This window comes from Drosophila serrata, unplaced genomic scaffold (assembly GCF_035046125.1).
Source record: "Drosophila serrata isolate PLE 108 unplaced genomic scaffold, ASM3504612v1 contig_360, whole genome shotgun sequence".
In the NCBI taxonomy this organism is placed as follows: Eukaryota; Metazoa; Arthropoda; class Insecta; order Diptera; family Drosophilidae; genus Drosophila; species Drosophila serrata.
Genome location: NW_028257258.1, coordinates 480,918 through 500,781, shown reverse-complemented (window position 1 = coordinate 500,781; position 19,864 = coordinate 480,918). Strand labels below are relative to the sequence as shown.

At 41.9% G+C, this 19,864-nt stretch overlaps 2 protein-coding genes across 3 annotated transcripts; one reads left to right on the top strand and one right to left on the bottom strand.

Annotated features, from left to right (window-relative positions):
• Positions 1–532: 532 nt before the first annotated feature.
• On the bottom strand, positions 533–19,506 carry LOC110191748 (atrial natriuretic peptide receptor 1). Of its 2 annotated transcripts, XM_020962685.2 has the most exons (9): positions 19,052–19,506; positions 12,755–13,850; positions 9,488–9,602; positions 7,324–7,468; positions 5,670–6,096; positions 4,868–5,596; positions 4,639–4,803; positions 2,749–2,932; positions 533–2,679 (listed from the first exon to the last, which is right to left on the bottom strand). In XM_020962685.2, the coding sequence occupies exons 2-9, from the start codon at positions 13,650–13,652 to the stop codon at positions 1,053–1,055; spliced, it is 4,290 nt and encodes a 1,429-aa protein (XP_020818344.2). In that variant the 5' UTR covers positions 13,653–13,850; positions 19,052–19,506; the 3' UTR covers positions 533–1,052. The 2 variants fall into 2 exon arrangements, with proteins under 2 accessions (XP_020818344.2, XP_086694991.1); XM_086838865.1 differs by lacking the exon at positions 19,052–19,506 and having other exon boundaries at positions 12,755–15,779.
• LOC110191749 (uncharacterized) lies at positions 2,951–4,110 on the top strand. The gene has a single exon (XM_020962686.2). It carries the CDS (start codon positions 3,116–3,118, stop codon positions 3,650–3,652), a length of 537 nt encoding a protein of 178 aa, XP_020818345.1. The 5' UTR covers positions 2,951–3,115; the 3' UTR covers positions 3,653–4,110.
• Positions 19,507–19,864: the final 358 nt, after the last annotated feature.

The following is a 19,864-nucleotide window of genomic DNA, read 5'->3' as shown; positions in this document are numbered from 1 at the left end:
TAAGCACAGAACAGCTTTCCGAATTGAAATTAACTCATTTTTGGCTTAAATATGATGTTTGAAAAACATTGATTAATTACAAAAATTACCTGTTTTTATACCTTTTAACAGGTTATTATAATTTTAGTCAGAATCTTTTAACAGCATCAACAAACGCAGTATGCAGATTTGCTAGCGCAATTAAAACTGACACAGAACAGCTTGCCAATTTGGAATAAATACATTTCTGGCTTAATTATGAGGCTTGCAAAACTTTGATTATTCGAAAAAATTTCCAGTTTTTATACCTTTTTATATGGTATTAGTGTTAATCAGAAGCTTATAACACAATGAAGGAATTATTTCCGACCCTATAAATCATATATATTCTAGATCAAAATGAGCAGCTGAATCGATCTAGCCACGTCTAGTGGAAAAACAAATCTCTAATAATAAATCTAATGAATATTTCTATTTCTAAAAAAATTATTTTCATGTTGTATACGGAAAACTATTAAATTTGAAGAGGTTCCTAATGCATGATAACAAAATATTTCATTGTGGAATATGATTTATTTGTAATTTATATAGATTTCTTTTATTCGTCAATTTTGTTAAAATAAATATTTATGTTCGTCTAATACTTTACATATAAGAAATTTGCACAAATTTTCTACACTTAGTCCTAGGTAATAATAATATTCTACCTTTAAGCTAATTGTCTGAGTGTTCGGAGAAACTGAATTTTCAAAGTACAAGGAACAAATCGTTAGGGCGTAAATAGCTATTTACATCGAGTGTTTTTTATGTTTTGTTTGTTATTGATCGGTAACATATAAAATTCGCTACTTATGAGTAAAAGGAAAGGGCGATATTAGATACTACAAAGACTACAATCAACATTTAAGACATTTAGAAGATTTCCCGTATACGAATTTCGAATTTGATTCGGTCTAACTCGACTAACTTGTTCAATTTGGGTTTAACTTATTATCACAAACAAGTACACTTAATATGCATGATTACACGTGAGTGGTGAGTGGGAGGTGGGAGGCGACGCCCCCCGTTTACAGCTACGAGTTGATCTTGGCCAGCAGCGGCTGGGTGACGGCACTGCCCGCCACTGGTGGGCACTGCTGCTTGTAGCTCTTCACCAGGTAGCCGAAGTGGTTGCTGTCCCCCGGAATGTTCTGGCCACTGGCACTCCGCTGTGGACTGTTGGCCACCATGGGCATGGATGCTGGCATCGCAGCGGGAACGGGAACGGGAACGGGAACAGGGGCAGCCGGAGGCGCCGACGTGGGCAGCAGAGGTGCCTCATCGCCCTCGGCAAACTTGATCCTCAGCTGGCCACTGCCCATGCTGGATGTGTCCACGCCCGGAGCACCCGTCAGCAGCGTTGAGATCGTGGGCGAGGGCTTTAGCCGGCTCCTGGAAGAACCCATTGCCGGCGGCTGCAGGATGCCGCTTAAATTGGAGCTGGAATTCGAATGGACATAGCCGTGGCTATTGTTGTTGTTCTGGTTGAGGTGGTGGTGGTTCTTTAGTGCTCCGCTTAGTGGCAGCCGGAAGTGGGCCAGTTCCCAGCTGTCGGAGCTCTCCTCCATGTCGCGCAGGCTGCGGCTGCTGTAGATGTCACACGGTCTCTGAGCAGCCGCCGCATCCAGGTAGAGGTTCTCAGTCTTGTGGTAGTCGAAGCTCCCGCCATTCAGCTTGGGGGAGCTAGAGCTAATCTTGCGTTTTACGCGCAGATTGGGCGACTCCCTCGCCGGCGGTGGCGGTGGCAGCGCGATTGTGGGCGGCGGCAACTGGGCCGTTGGAGGTGCGGCCACAACCAGCTCGGAGTACTGCTTGTGCAGATGATGTGATTGGCTTCGTTGCGGCTGCTTCAGCGAGGAGCGTCGCGAGAGCAGAAGCTTGCTGGGCGACATCAGGGCGTCAGGACGTGGCACCTCACCCTCCAGCCAATAGGTTAGCATCTCCCCCTTGCCCTTCATGGGTACAAAGCCCCGTCGGGTGGTCACAAAGGTGCCGAACTCATCTAGGGCCACCTTGGTGGTCTCGCTGATGTGAATCTTTAGCGCCTCGCCATTGGATTCCATGCGGGAGGCGGTGTTGACGGTGTCACCAAAGAGACAGTACCGCGGCATCTTCAGGCCCACCACGCCCGCCACACAGGCGCCGGTGTGTAGGCCAATCCTCAGCTTCAGCCGATCCTCCGGCCGGTGGTGGATGCGGAAGTTGTGCACAGCCTCCAGCAGAGCCAGGGCCAGACGGGCTATCTCCCGGGCATGTTGGTTGCCATTCCGAATGGGTAGCCCTGAGACCACCATGTATGCATCTCCTATCGTCTCCACCTTGTACACATCAAAGTTCTCCACGATGGAGTCGAAGCAGGTGTACAGATCGTTGAGGAACTGCACCACCTGCATGGGAGTGCTCTCCGCCGAGATGGCCGTAAAGCCGACGATGTCGCTAAAGTATATTGTCACCTGGTCGAAGGTCTCTGCTACCACGGGCTGGCCACTGATGAGCTGGGCTGCCACGCTCTGTGGCAACAGCTGGTAGAGCAGCTTCTCGCACTTTTTCTTCTCCTCGTGGTAGTCCTGGGTGCGCTCCTCCACCAGCTCCTCGAGGTTGTTGGCGTACAGCTCCATGCGTTTCAGCAGGTTGTCCACAATGTTGCCCGTCTCGTTGTCTCTGTCAAGGAGTACATTAAGGCAGGAAGTTAGTGATAACGTATTCTATAAGTAACATAAGAACACTTACTTATTGAACCTGCGAATCATGGACTTGAGCGTATTAAAGTCCGGACGCTCGGCTGGATCCTCGGCCCAGCAGCGTCGGATGATGCCGTTGATGTCCGCCTTGGTGTCGCTATTGGGTTCCAGTTCCGGCCGGAAGGGTCTCTGCATCCTCTGCGGATGATATCCCTTGACCAGCTCAATGATTTCTGTGAACAGTTGGAGACGAGAGGCCTTGGATTAGATTTCAATGGATTTCGTTCGGTCTTTGCTGGCTATTTAGTTATGTAAATTTGTCGTTTTAGGTGTAATTTTATGTCGACATCAAACGGGTCCTGTTGCCAGGCCTAGGAATCTGCACAAGCACACAAAGCACACACACTGCTGCCGAGATGTGGTCAAAGAAGCAATATCTGGACATGGTTAGTCTATTTCTGCAAGCGAAGCCTCCAAAGCCCCATGAGCTGAGGCCATGCTACCAACAGGAGCTGCTCCTGCATGCCATCTGTCGCCCTAGGGAGCCGTTTACAAAGGACGAGCTCACGGATATAGTCTGGAACATGACCAATGGGCCCAAGAAGAAGACTTCCAAGTCCCGGAGACGGCAGAGTGGCGGCAGGGATGTGCAACGCGAACCCACCGATCTTGAAGTTGTCTTTGGCGGCTGTGTGAAGACGCCACTTTACTACTGCGGCTGGGAGAGATCACGCATCGAGTGGCTGAGCAAGCTGGAGCGGCAGCATAGCAAGAAGCTGGAGCGCCATTGCATATGGCGGGAGCCGCCAGGAGCCGTTGCCGTCGTCAAGGAAACCCGGCCCAGCTTGTGCAAGGAAGAGCTCAGGAAGGTAGACCAGGACGAGGACAAGATAAAAAAACCCGGCTGCTGGGCCCTGCTACCCTTCGCCTGCGGTTGGTGCTTTGGGCACTAATCTAGCAACTGCTTGGACGTGCCCCACCGCAAAGAACAGTTCGTGATTTCGCCCATGTGGGTCTACGAGCAGAGGAGGGGCTTAACTTTTCCACTTTTTCGACCTGCCTTTCTACAATTTGATTTCGATTTCCAGTGCTCCGAGACCGCAATTAAATTCATCTGCAGACACAACTCTCGACAAGCGCCGGCAACTGGCAAAAGTTCCCAGTTAGCACTCTGCGGCAAGGGACAAGTGGCTGAGTGGAGAGGATAAGACTGAATCCTGATTTCCACAGCCGCCAGTCAGTGCATAATTTGATGAATTCGCCAAGTGGCAACTCGAAGACCAAGTTTTAGGGCGCCAATTGAAATCGGCGCGAGTTCGCAGGTCGCAGTTGGCCTTTAGTTTTACAAGGCGTTGAGCATGTATACTTTAAGCAGAAATAAAAAGAGAACAAACTCAGCGCCACAAAAAAATTTAACTCTTCTCAATTTGATTTCTGGGTTTAACTTGATTTTGGTTGAACTGGGATGACCTTAGATTGAACTAGTTTAGTTTTCATGCTATTCGATATATTTACTTTTAAGAAAAAGGTTTTATAATATGTGTTCTTCTTAAAAACTTTAAAATCCTAGCTTTTACTTAGTTAAGTGATGTTTCTATAGCTTACTATAGAGTATAGCATCTTCTTACACAAAAACTCTGTCTTGCTCCTGCCTATGACGTTCTTGGTTCGCTCAGAAATTAAGTGATTCTCACACGGAGATTTTTCGAGCACGTATCCTGCTAATTGGCGCAATCCCACACATACCCCGGGCCACAATGATCCGGAGTGACCAACTACTTGGGATGGACAGAATAACCGCAACATGTGCAAAAATCTGGCATTAAAATTCCACTCAGACGAAATCGGCCGCAACACGAAAACGTACGTTCAATGGAGGAACTGGAGGAGCTGAAGGAGCAGGGGGATCTGGGACAGAAGAAACAATTTCCTGGCATACCTTGTGGTGATTTCTCATACGCACACTGGCCCAGGTAAAAGGGACCTTGTCGAGTGGTTATCTCGTGGACAATGATTCCAAAGGCGTAGACGTCACCCTTCTGCGTGCCCTCGGGGGCCCGATGGTTCTCCAGTCTCAAAAGTTCGGGGGAAGTCCACAAAAGCTCTGAATAAATTAAAAAAATACAAATTATAGTATAATTATATATCCAATGTTTTAAGTTACTTACTGCTCCAATAGGCATGGCTATTGCAATTGCCGCCGTCGCTCTCCATATCGAATTGTGACTTCCTTAGGCTGTGTAGCCCAAAGTCTGTGATCTTGAGCACGAAACGGGAGTCGACGACACAGTTGGAGGACTTCAGGTTCCCGTGGGAACGGATGTCGGAGCTGTGCAGGAACTGCATGCCGCGGACAATGTCGTGCATTAGCGACAAGCGGAACATCCAGTCCAGCTGGAACTGCTCGTTCTCGAGGATGTCCTGCAGGGAGCCCTTGGGACAGTATTCGGTGAGCAGGAAGCTCCGCCTCTGGTCCAGACAGGCGCCGTAGAACTTAACCAGATGGTCATGCTGCAGATCCTTCATGCGCTTCAGCTCCAGCATCAGGCTGCGGGTAAGCATGTTGTGCACGTTGGACACCTCCACCGGCTTAATGGCCACCTTACTCTTGCGGAACATGCCCACGGGTATAAAGATTTGCCGGTCACCGTTGATGGACACCATGTCCTCGGACATCAGTGTCAATTGCGAGCTTTGCTTTACCAAGGAGTGGAAGGAGCCGCGTAATCCACGCTCGGCTGCATCACGGAACATCACATCCTCCAAGGACACTTTCCAGCTCATTGAATTGATCTCTGCTTCGGCGATATAATGCCGATAGCCAAAGAAGAAGCACACGGCCATCACGACCACCATGGTTCCCAGCACAATCGAGAGAATCGCATAGCCGGGCAAAGCTGGAAGTGAGATATTTATTGGTTAATTATTTTATGGTAATTATGCTCCCAATTAATCTCTTTTAACTCTTACAATTATCGGGGCACAGGGAACCATCATAGCCGCAACTGGGCCTATCCGGTGGTGCCTCCTCACGGTCCCCTGCCCAATGGATGTCCTTGTTGGCCTCAAACTCCAGACGATTGTGCAGGAAGTGGGCCACGATCTCGAAGCGTCCAGTGGTGGGATTCATGTCCAGCAGCGAATAGGCGGACAGTCGGTCACCATTGGCATCGATGGTCACATTGCCTGTGATGCCAGTGAAGCTACGGTTCCACATCCGTCGCACCATGTCAGTGCCGTTAATGGGTCGTGTCAGCATTGTGGGATCCTCCCGGATGCTCTCATTCAGGGCATTGGCATAGAGCAGGACTCCGTCGAAGAAGGATGTGACGAAGGCCGAAATCGGCTCGTTGTCGCTGAACGTGTAATTGTATTTCTCCGCGGCAATGGCTTTGATCTGTGAACGGATGTTAAAATCGCAATGCATTAATCTCTCTTCTGCTGGCTCGTCCCTCGGTCCCTCGGTCTCTAAGCCCAAAGCCATTCAATTTTCGTGCCGTAGGGCATCAATTGCTATCCCCCGTTCTTGGCGTCTGGCGCCATTCCTCTTTAATTGCTTTGGCCACCGTGAAAATTCAATTACGCGCTCGCTCGCCCGGAATGGAGAAAGGAGAACGGAAGACGAAGAGGTCCTCCTGGTCCGCGACGTTTTGTCACAATCCATGTGGAAATTATTGCACACCGCACTCCGATGTGCCACCGGCGGATTTCGTTCGCCATTCTCCTTTGACAGGCGACTCTGGCGGGATTTGGCCAGAGTTGCGGTTGCAAATGTCCATTGAGCGTAAGTTTTCTGCCAAAGAAGGTGCAGACTTAAGCTGCAGTCTTTAAAGGCAGCAGATGGAAAGTGTGGTTGGTTGTAAGCCAGGTATCTACCACAGAACTATCATTATTGGCATACACTTGGAAAAGTTGTCAGAAATGGAAAAGTTCTGCATAATAAATACGAACTTTAAAGAATTTTATACTGGCTCTTAGAAGCCGGCATGAAGTAATCATTGTATTTACAACAAAGTATCATATTTCTTTCCATAATTGTCTAGGTTTTTCGAAGAGTGTAAGCTGAAAACCATCATCAGCTTGTCTTTCGCACTTCGTCTCCTACTCAGCTTAGCCTAAGTATCTAACAGATACGTGTCGAGAGCCAAGTGTCATTAGCAAGACGGCCGGACTATAGTCCAAAGAGGCTACATCGTTTCACATGCTCTCTGGCTGCTTATCAGCAATTGCAATTGCAAATTCATTCAATTTTCAGGTGGCTGCACCGGCTTTTCGAGGACCCTTCCCAGTAAAGTTGGCCAGCAAATGCTTTCGGGTGTTGTCGACTTTGTTTGTTGTAAATTTACCATGTATCAACAGAGAAATGTTTACAATTCCCAGCCAGCTCCTGACCAGCCTCCATGCTCATGCTAAATAGGCAGCGGTTATAGACCGGGGGAGAAACGTGCATGGGAATTGAGTATGCATGAGGCTGGCCAAAAAAGGATCAGATGTGCCCAGAGTCCCCAGTGGAAAAACAAAAGAAATCTGCAAAAATTTTCAAATTGGCTTTCGCATTCATTTCCATGCAAATGCATGGACCCACCGAGTCCCAGACTAGCCACTGTCCAAGTAGTGCTCTCACCTCATTGGAGACCCTGGTGTACTCGTTGTCATTCGGCTGCTTTGGGGTTACGGTCAGCATGGCGGTGTAGGCCTTCTGGGCACGCTCATTATTCAAATCCGTATCGTTCTTCTCATACCAGGGCTGCGATGTCAGATAGGGGACCCTGTAATTCGGGGGAAATAATAAACAAAATTATCAGTCAATGTCGATGTCAATGCACATACAGTAGTCTGCTGCTTTAAAGGATTAATAATCTGTCTTAAGAAACTGAATGAAATATCTTTAGCAGTATCAAGGCTTTTTTAATTAAAGAGATTACTTTGCTTCACACTTGCTTTAAAGAATTGTTTGTCATAAGTTTCTTATCTTTATATTCTTGTTTTGAATAAAGCGTATTACATAGATATATCTCAGTTTTTGTATATAATAAAATATTGTCAGAGAGCTTAAATACTTTTTTGTCAAATAAAAGAAATTTGCTAACCAGAGCGAAATAATCTATTTCTATAATCAAAACGAATTAAATGACGTCTTCTTATAATCTTTGAACATTGAAAAGTGACAGGAACAAATCCCTTTGGAATTTCAAAGGGATTCCAGTGATTGGCATCGTAATCTTAAAGGTTAATTCTTAATAAGAAAAAATCCATTCCACTGCGAACACTCTAAGTTATTTTAACTGTTGCCCTTTTTATTTTTAATCACATTCAGAGGTACTTTGATTTTTGGTTTTGTTTTTCTTTTTTTCTTTTTAAATGTAGTTTTCGCTTATCAATATTATTATACAGTTGCCTTTGTGCCGCCTTTAGTTTGGGTCTATTACCAGCCATTGATATGCGTCATAAATTGTTTATAAATAGACTGGCAAAGTGTGCGGATCCATAGAGCACACCTATACCTAGACCAGTGCCTACTAGTTCGATTCTATGTAACTGCATTTGGAATTTACTAGCCCCTCCTTATCATCTGGAAACTGCATGTATTTCTGCCTGCTCGCGTTTTGTTTGCTTCTATAATGCATCTATAATGTAACTATAATTATAGGTTCTTAAAAGATATCTATAATTCGTTAAGGAGCTATTGAATGGACAGTGCTGATAGGTAAAAATGTATTAGAAGAGAGTACAAATAATTAACCTATACTTATTCGCATTTAATTATTCGTTTGCAGAGAAGTTTATTAGTATTTCATAGTATCTTAGTATCTTAGCTTACATTCTGTTTGAAAAATATAACAATTTTAGGTAAATTCTCTGAGATATCACTGTATATTTTTCCTAGATTAATTCCCAGGGGATTCAAGTAATAGAATTTATCACCATTATGTAGTCTGTTTACTCTGAACTGTGGCAAGCAGGAAATTGATTAACTAATCCAATGCATATACCGGCACTTACACACGCTCTTGCTCCCTAGTATATAGATTAGTAAGTATATATACGCAACATTTTTCCATTGATTGCGAGTGTCATGAAGGTCGGGCGATTAGAATGCATTTAATGCACATGCAAATCGAAGCCGATTGCAATTATATTCAGTGCACTATCAGAAAGACAAACGAGTGGGAGAGGAGCGTGCATCTCTCACCTTGTCGCCTTGCCACTTCACCGAATTTCCCCCCCAGCTTTTCCAGCTTTTCCAGCTTGGCTCGAGCTCTGCCTGGAGGCGGGTCAGACAAAGAGAGCTTGTGAGCTATATAACATTGTGGGGAAGACAAAGAAGCTGCTTGGCCATTACTCAGCACTAATGTTTGGATAATCACATCGAATATGGCTTGAGGTCTGAGTCTGGGCACTTTGCCTCTTGGCCATTGTTTGAATTGGAGTCGGAGGGGAGGGGGACTTAATCGATCTGCCAACGCCATGTGCCGAAATATGGAATTTCCTCAATTTAAAAATAGTTAGGCTCTTGTGAGCAAATGCAGAAGCTATTTATAGACAGCGATTGGTACATTTCATAACATTAACAACCTTGACTAATGCTGCTCATGCGCAGTTTGTAAAGAATATTCGTTCGAGAGTGCGCGTGGATTTTTTCCCCATTTTTATTTGATCAAAGTGAAAGGCAACAAATTGTTTGGCAATTGCCATAAATGATCACCTTTTGTGCCTGCTTCCCCCCTTCCCTGTCCTTCTATCCCTCCAAGTTTGTTAAGTAATTCATACGTTTGGCTAGTACTCACCGCGAAAATAATTCGATATTGATGAAAACATATTCGCCGCTATCGATCATATTCAGCTCCTCGGCTGTCAGCATAATTTGACGTATCGACTGCGGATCGGCGCACATTATGACAACTGCAAAGAAATAAAATCAGAAATAAAAATGAAGAAGTCAAAACGAGATAGAAACAGTATTTGTTTTGTATTTATTGTTTCTTCTTTTTCTGCGGGAGCTCTTGTCATTAAAAATGTATTAATTTATTTAAAAGCTGTTGAGCTTCTCTCGCCCGAAATGAGACTTGTAAACTTGTCAGCTCCTCTGACGTCAGCGAGTGCAAAACGTAGTTTCAAAAGGGAAGTACAAAAAACATATTTTGTTTCATAAATTAAAACCCAAAGATCTTAATGGTGCTTTATACTCAAGTTGATACGTGTTTGACAGTACTCGAAAAAGGCTTTCGATACGTTATGGAGCAGGAAAGAATGAGGGGAAATATATGTAACAGTATTCGGTAATTTTCCATTCAAATATCAATTCAAATATTTCATTTAAAAAGTAATAAAGATTAGGAGATCTAAGCTCTATAACTAATATTAGTAAACACTTCATAAACTCTCAATATGTATAGATTTACTCTACCTACCCTTTCAAGTATTTGCATTTGACAAATATTTACAATTACTCTGTTTAAATGCAACCCAAATCTAAAAACTTATTCCACCCACAAACTGTATGTTAATCAATTACAAATTGAATATGTCAGAGTTAGTTATGAATAAATGTTCGTGAAGCATTCCATAAGCCTGCATAAGCTGGCGAATGTAATTGCGTATACGACGTGTGGTGCAGCGAGCATGATATGCAAATAAGCAATCGTGTTTGCCTGTCAAATATGTTGCAAACAAATGCTACATTAATTGTAAAGGGTTTACCTTTTATTGATATCTAGCTACCAGCATATTTTGTGCACATGCAAACAAAAACAAGCAATCGTAAGACGACAATCGAGTGCAATTTTCTTTTGCTTTTCCTTCGACGTCATGTTTTGCTCAAACCATTTCTCGCTCAAATCTAATTACTTGGGAAATGGATGGGAGAAGCTGCATGGTCGTGGACCAGACAATTTCAAGTTCAGTGCAAAAACGTGCAATTGACTTGATTTAATTATACAATTTTTGTTTTCCCCATTTGTCTGATGCCTTTAAATATTACATAGACGCTCTTGCTTCCGTTGGCTGCCTCAGAGCTGTCAGTTGAGTCACTCGGAGAAGATATGAAGATATTTATGTGAATAAATAATAAATCTGCTGCTGCTGCAGGCGTGCAAAATGTCGTTAAACATAATTGCTGGTTTTTAAAGCAGTTCACTTGACTCGTAAAAGTATTACATTTACACTTTATAAATCAATTTGCATGGCAGTGTAAAAACCAATAAAGTTAAACAATGACTTCAGGAAGATATCAAGTTACCAATCAAGTTCGAAGTCAAGGAATAAATGTTTTAATTGAATTTCCTGGGCTGTAATTTAATTTTGTTTTTGAGCAATCCGATTGACAATAAATCATTGATTTCATAAAAATACCGAGCACGTACAGATTTATTTCGAAAGCAAGTTTGATCATTCACAAGGAAAGTGTGTGCCCTTGAACTCAGTTCTATTGTTAGATATTGTCATAAAGTTGACTTTCTTTGTCGGCAATCCGAAAATAATATTTAACAGGCTATAACTCATTTAAAATTCCAGTCACTCGAATAAGTCAATTTGGTTAATATTGGGAATCTATTAAATAAGTTAATTATTTTTGTTTCAGCAGTAATTGCTGTTGATACGAAGCTTATTTTAAAGATTTAAAGTGAATGAGCATTAGTAAAGTCTTGATATATTCATTACCATAATCATTATATTAGCACTTGATTGATTTCTTTATCGAGAGTATGCTCTAGTCGATCCATTCTTTTTTTTTATTCGCATCGTATTCCCATTAAAATTCAATTAGCATAGAACTGCGAATCGCGACTGCCTCACAAAATATGCATAACGAATGTAATTATTCACCGTGTTAATTGCCAATAAATGAAATTAAATGAGCTGTAATTAAACAATAGCGTTCGATCGGAGCAATCGGAAGCGGACGAGGAGGTAGGACCCCAAGCCATACGTTGCGTATACTTGATATGTGACTATTTGGTGTCCATCATTCAACCGTGACAGTTGACAGCTTCATAAGTGAATCGCTTGGAATGGCAATCTCTTAATTAACTGCAACATTCAGTGCATTAAATATTACATTTCACATAGCCCATAGCCTGTAATTACGCCCAGAGTAACACCATCAGAAGAACACCACCTTCTGGGCATAAATAAATTGAACTAATTATATATTCCCCAGAAATAGACTGCTTTGGTTTCTTGAACTTGTCGTCGTCACATTTGCCAAATATAATTAGATCGATTTCGCTTTCAATGCCGAACGCAATGGGGTTGCCCCGGGTTCAGGGCAGATGGCTGCTCGAATGCATTGGCAAGTGCAAGTGCATTCGATGAGCTAGTGAAACGGACAAGGCTCTTCTATTCGATCTGTATAGTTTACATAAATTAATAGATGTTCGTTAAGCAATGCCAAGCTACAAATTTAGTGATGATATTTCAATTACGATGTAGTTTCGCTGTTATTAAATAACATTTTCTTCTATTGAACAAACTAAATTCTTTTACTATCGCTCTCAGATAATCATATTTTAATGAGTTACTTTATATTTAAATTGAAGTTGAAGCTAGAATATGTGAGTATAGAGTATGAGAACATCTAGTCTTTCTTGTTGTCTACTTCAGCTAATGACCCAAAAGTACAATATATACAATATACAATATAAATATGTATTTATTTACACCCTTTCATGTTATTTTAATATTAGTCAAAAGTATAAAAAGCAGTGAAGGAATCATTTCGACATTTGATCAGCATTAAGAACTGAATCGATTTAAATAAATTTTCGAAAATTGTATCAAAATTTCAGATTTTCTTTAAGGGGTTACATCATTAAAATTGTCAAAAATTCGAAAAAATTTGACTTTCTTAAAATGATAAAAGAAGTATGCAGATTATCAACCCAATAAAAACTTGCATTGCAAAGCTCTCCGTATTGAAATGAATGTATTTTTGGCTTAGTTATGATTATTTTAATGATCAAACTGAAAGGGTATATACAAACTTCGGCTTTCCGAAGTTAGCTTTTATTATTCTCCATACTTCATAGATAGGTTCAATTGTCACTTCAACTTACTTCTCGTCTGCATGGCCACGTTTTTCAGCATCCGCGTGATGTCTGCCTTGGTCCAGGTGGTCGTGTCGAATCCCAGCTGGTAGACCGAATGCTCCTCGATGGTGTCATGGATGGCGGCCAGGCAGAGGAAGCACACCGAATTGCCCTTGACCTTGGCGTTCTCGTTCTGATAGATGAGGGCGGTGCGCGTCCAGTTGAAGCTGTTGAGGATCGCCCGCACCACATTGCCCAGATTGTTCACCTGGGCGCCCTTGAGGCGGGTGAGCGTGGAGTAACTCTCAGACTTCTTGTTGAACTCCTTGGCATTGCCGCCGGTGGTGAGGACTGGCACCTGCCAGACGTCGGCGTACCGCGAGATGGGGGCCAGCACGTACTCGCAGGGCAGACCGAACACGGCGTTCACCTCGGGCCATTGGGTGTAGATCTCGAAGAAGCCGATGGGACCATACTTCGAGGAGCAGAAGGTGTCCCGCGATATCAGCTGGATGTCGAAGTGGGTGCCGCCAACGAAGCCCATCCGCTGGACATGCCTAATGCCCAGCTCCAGCACGGGCAGCACCTTGGGCATGATGCAGTCGTTCTTGTTGTCCGACTCCACGGAGGGCAGCAGTGCCACGAAGACCAACTGCCGTCGGGCCACATGACCATGGTGACCCGGTGTCATTTGGAGGCTGGGAAAGTGCTGGACCAGCTCCGTGCTCTGCGACTTGTGTGAGTTCTTTGTCTCCGGCGTCTTGAAGCTGTGCTCATCGGACGCAATGGCCACCCCGCCCACGGGCTCTGCATCGTAGAACCAGGCGGCCGTCAGGATGCGACCGGGGAAGTGAAGGCCGAGGAGCAGACAGAGGCTCATGAGGCAGCTAAGTCCGGAGTGCCTCGGACTGCCAGCCGGGGGCATCTCGGACGGAGGCGCTCCTCGCTGGTGGACACGGGTGGAGTTTATTGGGAATTTGCGTTCGTGTTTGTCAAGCGTTGCTCTTTGTCACTGATTTTGATCGCATTATTTATGCGTGTGTTTTAACAACCTTTCTTGCTTTTATATTTTTTTGTTGTATTTTTTATCACAGCTCTCCTTTAATTCATTTTGCAGCAGAACCTGCGGCAAGTTGGAATTTTTGTTTATTAATTGCACTGTTTTGTTTGGTTCAATTTTTATTAATCACCGACGATTGTTCAATTTTAATTATCCGTCTCGGGCTTTTCATTAGCAATCCGGTTCTCACTGCTGTATCCACACAGTGTGCACATTTTCACCCTTTTTGTTTTTATTTTATTCGGAATCGATTTTAATTAGCACTTTTACGGCCCAGTATTTTTGGTATTTACTTCATTATTGTCCCTCCAATTTATTGAAGCGTTCAAAGATGCTTTTATGCTCGACTCTCGTATGTGAACAGCCGCAGATGGCCATTGAAAAGGGGAAGCCGAAAATTCAAAACAATATTTGCTATTCGTATTTTTAAATGCAGTTCATGAACAGCAGCAGGCCATGCCACATTGCAATTATTCTTGTAAAAACACTTGTGTGTGCATGCAAATTATTTGTGGAGCAATAACAACACGATCTAGGGGGATTTTAAAGCAGGCCGTACTCGGGACACACTTTCTATCAATATTATATTATTTCAATATAATTTCTTAATAGTATAATCATTTTAGAGTTAATATAAATCACTTTTCTAGCTTTGTAAACTTTAGTTAAAGCTCATATTTGCACTTTAGCCTTTCACTATATAGCCTTTTGTTAAAATTTCTCAATAAGAATAATTTATTAAAAGAAATGAATATATTATTCATTCTTTATACCCGTTGGACTATTTTTAGCCCCAGAACTTTTGACTGTATTGAGTTACTCAAATGCTGTCTAGGCCTAGAAAGTCCATTCAAACAAATTTCACAATCTTTCCGAACACCCATAATTTAGAATTTAAACAAAGTGGAACCATTGGAGTTTCTAATTTGACTAACAACGAAATTTAATGCAAATTAAGATGATAAATAAAAAACGCGTATTTCAAGCAAACCCGCCAGACATTATTTTTCGGGGATGAACTTTGTGTGCACAAAAAATAATTGATTGAGGGTCGTAAAAAAAAGAAAATAATTTTTGTTTAAACTCATTTGAAGCTGACGACGCATTTTAAAAACAAAAGGGCTAAAAATAAACCGAAATGCGGTATTTAAAATTCTTTTGACCTTCACCTGTGCGGGGTAAAATTCAATTGCTGTTGACACGTATTCGAGTGGTGGTGGCTCATGAATTCAGGTAGTACGAACTGGGAAATTACAAAATCTTTAAGCATATGGGTTCCCCGAGATTTGAAATTCACTGCAAATTTAACGGCAATTAGAAGTATAAGTAAAGAACGTGAAAAATTGCTTTGTGAATGGCCAAAGAGTGATTCGACATATAATCGCCCAATCGCTTTATCGGGGACAGTTCCTGGTCGGAGCTCAGGTTCGGTTAACTCTTGACCAATTTTCCCATTCGCCGATTACCATCACGGCTATCCGTTCATTAAACTTCTTTCGAATATGTCTATAGCCGCCAAGATATACTTTTGTGGCTAAAAATAGATGCAGACAAAAAAGGCCCCTTCGAGCCATTCAAATGTGGCAAAAAAAGGCATCTAAGACAAACAAACAATGGTAATAAATACAATGCGAAGATGAAAGAGTGGACACAAAGGCTTTTGGTGTCGAGAAATAAAAAAATGTATATATTGTATCTCCGTAATGATGCCCTGTGGCATTGTCTACACAGTTTTTTTTTTGTATATATCCAAAACAGTTATAAAATACCTTCAAGTCTGCAAATAGTTAATAACATAATTTCTATCCATCTTAATTGTGTTTGTTCTTAATAAAAATAGTTTACACAAAACAATAGAATAGCGTAAGGTTTAAATAAGATGATGAATGAGAGACACAACAAAATTTAAAGTTCATTTAATAAAAGTTCAGTTTCAAAAAGATACAACTATTTATGACACTGATTGTTTAAGCTCCATGCTTTGTCATAAATCTATAATCAAATTGTTTATTAAATGGAAATAGTGTGAAGCAAAGGTGTTGAGCAGAAAACGTATTAATTTTCCAAGTCGGACACTTCCGAAACCATTCAATCATTTCAATTTTGATTGAGAACTGGCAGATGCAAGGCTTATTGCTGGGCAACTACGATTCCCATGGTTGTCTTATTTGACGGCCTGCAAACAATTCGTCAAATGCCAAAAAGCCAATGAAATATGGGTCAACTCGAGACTTGAGCAGCAATGGAGAAAGGGGCATCTACAGACAGAGATGGAGAGTGTTTTGTTCCATGCATTTTTTCTTTTTATTTTGGATATACAAAAAAGGTATTGTTTGTATATGTATGTGATTATTATTATTTTGGCTTTACGATTTTGTACGCCTTGGATTGGAGTATTTATTGTGATATTTTTGGGTCTTAAGAGTCTACACGTGCCGTGGATTAACAGCACTCGCAGCCCCCTTTCGAACCCCAGGCCCTGTTCAATCACCGTTCAATCAGGTAGCTATCGATAGAGGTGTCTTGGGGTTAGACCGTTAGACCTTTGGCCCCCGCTGTGATTGGTCGGGATGATTTATGGGCTTTTAATCTACAATTCGCACATTTCGCTGGCCCAAAGCCGAGGAGATGGGCTTACCAACTGGCCAGCTGTTCGCCGGCTTATGCTAATTCGCTTATTTGTTTCTCTCGCCTCTGACTAATGAAGTTCACGCTTTATTAATAGGTTGTTTAACTGGCCAACTGGGCAGCGAGTCAAACGTCACCTGTCGCTCCGCTCGTGGCTATTTTTAGAGCGTAAGCCCCATGAATCCCCCCTCGCTGTCATCGACTCTCGGTCATGTTTTGCTTAATTACTTTTCGGCGTTGAAACTATGCAAATAATGAAGTGGCGCTGATATTCGCTTTCCATTTTGAACAAGCTGCCAAGCTGGCACCGTTAACTGTCGTTAAGTCGACCATTTGGCTAATTACGAAATTAGTTCTGATTGAGATATATGGACAATCCATTGAGCGATTCACTCAAATCCCCATTGATGATGTTCAGCTTTGCACAAATCTGGTCGAAACTGGTTTCAAATTTATTAATTGGCTTGCATTAATCATAATTTATTTCGGTCCGGACATTAGGGTATTAATAAGTCGATTTTGATCTCCACACTAATAGCCTTCTTTGCGGTCATTACTACTCTCTTTATTTGTTGGCTAATATTTTTGTTTTGGTTTCTTTCGGTCTTCGATTGGATTTTGTGCTGGCCAAGCAGACTTTGGTGTACTTGTTTTTTGGTGCGAGAAATATGAGCTGCATATTTTGTGAGTGTTTTTTTTTCTTAATTTTTATTTTTAGCCATACGCTGTTGAAAATGAAAACACAATTGAATGCCGCGTAATACCCAGAGTTAGGTAATCGGCCGTGGAACGTAATTGCTGTGGAATTGTTCTCAAGAATTAAGCAAAGCCATATCTAATTATAAGCTAATGCTCTCTTCCATAAAAGTTTAGGTCATTAGGGAGATGAAAGCGATACTCGGTTGGAATCAAACCATTTACATCACTGATGTGCGATTATCAATCAAGTTGAATTAGCCATTAACATGTTTTGATTCACTCCGAGGCACCTGACTCAGGTGACAGAATGCGACAGCTCCACTGACTGGGGGCCCATAAATTAAGTGCACCTCACGGGGGCGTTTTAATTGCACACCACCGACCAGCCGACCAGCCGACCAGCTGAAAGTGTGCCATTTACAAGGAAACATTTTGCACAAATATTTTTACGGAGAACATTCATTCATTCGCACACTGCACGCTTTATGTTATGAAAATTGAACGAACGAAAAAAGCAAAACAAAGGCAAGCAAATGAAAACAAAATGTGAGCTTTGTAGAATATTGAATGGCAAAAACTAAACACAAATTGTGGCAGTCGCAGCTTAGATACTCTTAATTAGTTGTAATTATTACTAAGCAAAAGAAGGTGAATAATTCAAGTAAAAAAAATATACAACTTAAAGTGAATAGAAGTTCAGAAAATGATAAGTAAACGCGGATAACAAACGGGGGTTTTGGATGAACCCTTCATAAACCTCAGGTAAAAACTTTATTTAATCAATAAACCCTTCAAATTCGCTCTCTTATTCTTGCACAATTTTACTTTCAGACACTGGTTTATTAATTTTATGGTATAAAAACTACTTTTAAAACCTAGTTGTAGCAATTTTTTGGTTGCACCTATTTCACTTTGCAAACCGGCTATACCCCTCGGTATCGATCTGGCAAAAAACAAATAGCAGACCAGCATCAGCGACAAAACACAACATTTTACAAATTGTATTTCAAGTTCAACACGTCGACTGCCAGGATGACCCCCCAGTCCAATGGAAACTCCAGAGAAATGCCCTCGGGATGTGTCCACCCGCATCGATAGTTGAAACAATTTGTGCACTTCGCGTCACTGTCCGTGCCTTTAAATCAAATATCCCGGCTCACTGTCTGTGCTAAAAATATTTCTCTGGCAAAGCAATTAAATGAAACCTGAAAAGAACGTAAGCCAAATATAACATGCAGGTTGAACCCCACTTTTTAGTAGCAAACACGTTTTTCTACTGCGTTTGGACTCTAAAATCTGGCTACCGACTGAGTATTTTGTTTGACCTGGAGCCAAATGCAAATATTAGCAAATCAGCGGAGAATTATATATTTGCACAAACCTAAACCCGCAGTTTAAATTTATTTCTCTGCCAAAAGCGTAGCAAGTGTCAATTAAATGTGATTGAATTACTGTAACTCTTTCATTCATTCAGTCATTTAAAATTCAATTTTGGCATGGATAAATCATTTCAGTATTTAGTGTTTCGGGAGTCTATAACATTGGCAATCAATTGTGCCATAAATCAAATTATTTGCTTGCTCAGTAAACTGAAATTGTAAACAATCTACAATGACAAATAAATGTGTGCGAATTCCATAAATATTGGGAAAACAAATCAAGGGACCGTGCGAGTGTGGTTCGGTGGGCCGGAAGGCTTTTTCTGAAATATATTTCTTCCAGTGATTAACACTAATATCGAGAGCCGGGCCAAGTGTTAATTGCGGACATGGGTTAAGCACTTCAGTTTAGTTCACTTTGGCCTGCCGGCGGCTGTTTTATCAGTCTGTCGCCCATTATTTTATTTTTCAATTTCAGTTTCACTTTTCTCAATGGTTTATTTATAGTTTGCCTTTGCTTCTCTTGCTGCACATTTCTCGAGATCCCATTTTATTTACATTTAATTATGCGCTTTTTATCTTATCGCGTCGGGGTTGTTGCTACTGCTTTGGCCGCTCCCTGATAAGCCGATATCATTGAGCGTACAGAGTAAGATATATATTTATGCACTCGAAGAAACCAGATGGTGTTTCATCTTAGGCACTTGACGAATATGCGAATTTGGAAAACGCGCGCGTTCTTGAATGAAGTATCCGCCCCGTCGACTTTCGTGCGCAGTTTTCTGAGCGCTTCGCACACGCTCGCCTCGCAAACCGAACTGAAAAGCCGAAACCGAACGGAGGCGGCCGAGACCCGAACTGATTCGAACGCAGCGGCGCAGCTGAGGTCGGGCAGCGACGCCGACCACGACGTTTGCAGCGGCAGAGCAGCAGCCACAGAAACGCACAAATCGGCGAGATAATACTTTAAGTTGTAGAGATTTTATAGAACATTATGTTTAGTTAAACATGTTCTATCAAAAAAAAAAGAAAAGAAAGGTAAGCGAAATTATAAATTTTGTATACCCTTGTAAAGGTATTTTAATTTTGAGTCAGAAACTTGTAATGATGTGAAGGAATCATTTCCGACCCCATAAACCATATATATTCCTGATCAGCATCATCATCTGAGTCGATCTAGCCATGTCCGGTCAAGAAATAAAATTTCGTAAAATTTTTCGAAATTTCAAAATTTTATAAGGGGTTACATCATTAAAATTGTCAAAAATTGGCAAAAATTGTAATTTTTTTAAACGTCGAAATAAGTATGCATAAGTATGTATAAGTATTAACCCCTTAAAAACTAACCTAGGAAAGCTTTCCGATTTGAAA

What these genes read in the sequence shown, in the direction of transcription:
- LOC110191749 (XM_020962686.2), top strand. Translation starts at nt 3,116, where the DNA reads ATGTGGTCAAAGAAGCAATATCTGGACATGGTTAGTCTATTTCTGCAA.
- LOC110191748 (XM_020962685.2), bottom strand. Translation starts at nt 13,652, where the DNA reads ATGCCCCCGGCTGGCAGTCCGAGGCACTCCGGACTTAGCTGCCTCATG. An exon ending in AATATCGAATTATTTTCGCG is followed by an intron (nt 7,469 to 9,487) that starts GTGAGTACTAGC and finishes CCCGAATTACAG; the next exon opens with GGTCCCCTATCTGACATCGC. An exon ending in TTCCCTGTGCCCCGATAATT is followed by an intron (nt 5,597 to 5,669) that starts GTAAGAGTTAAA and finishes TCTCACTTCCAG; the next exon opens with CTTTGCCCGGCTATGCGATT.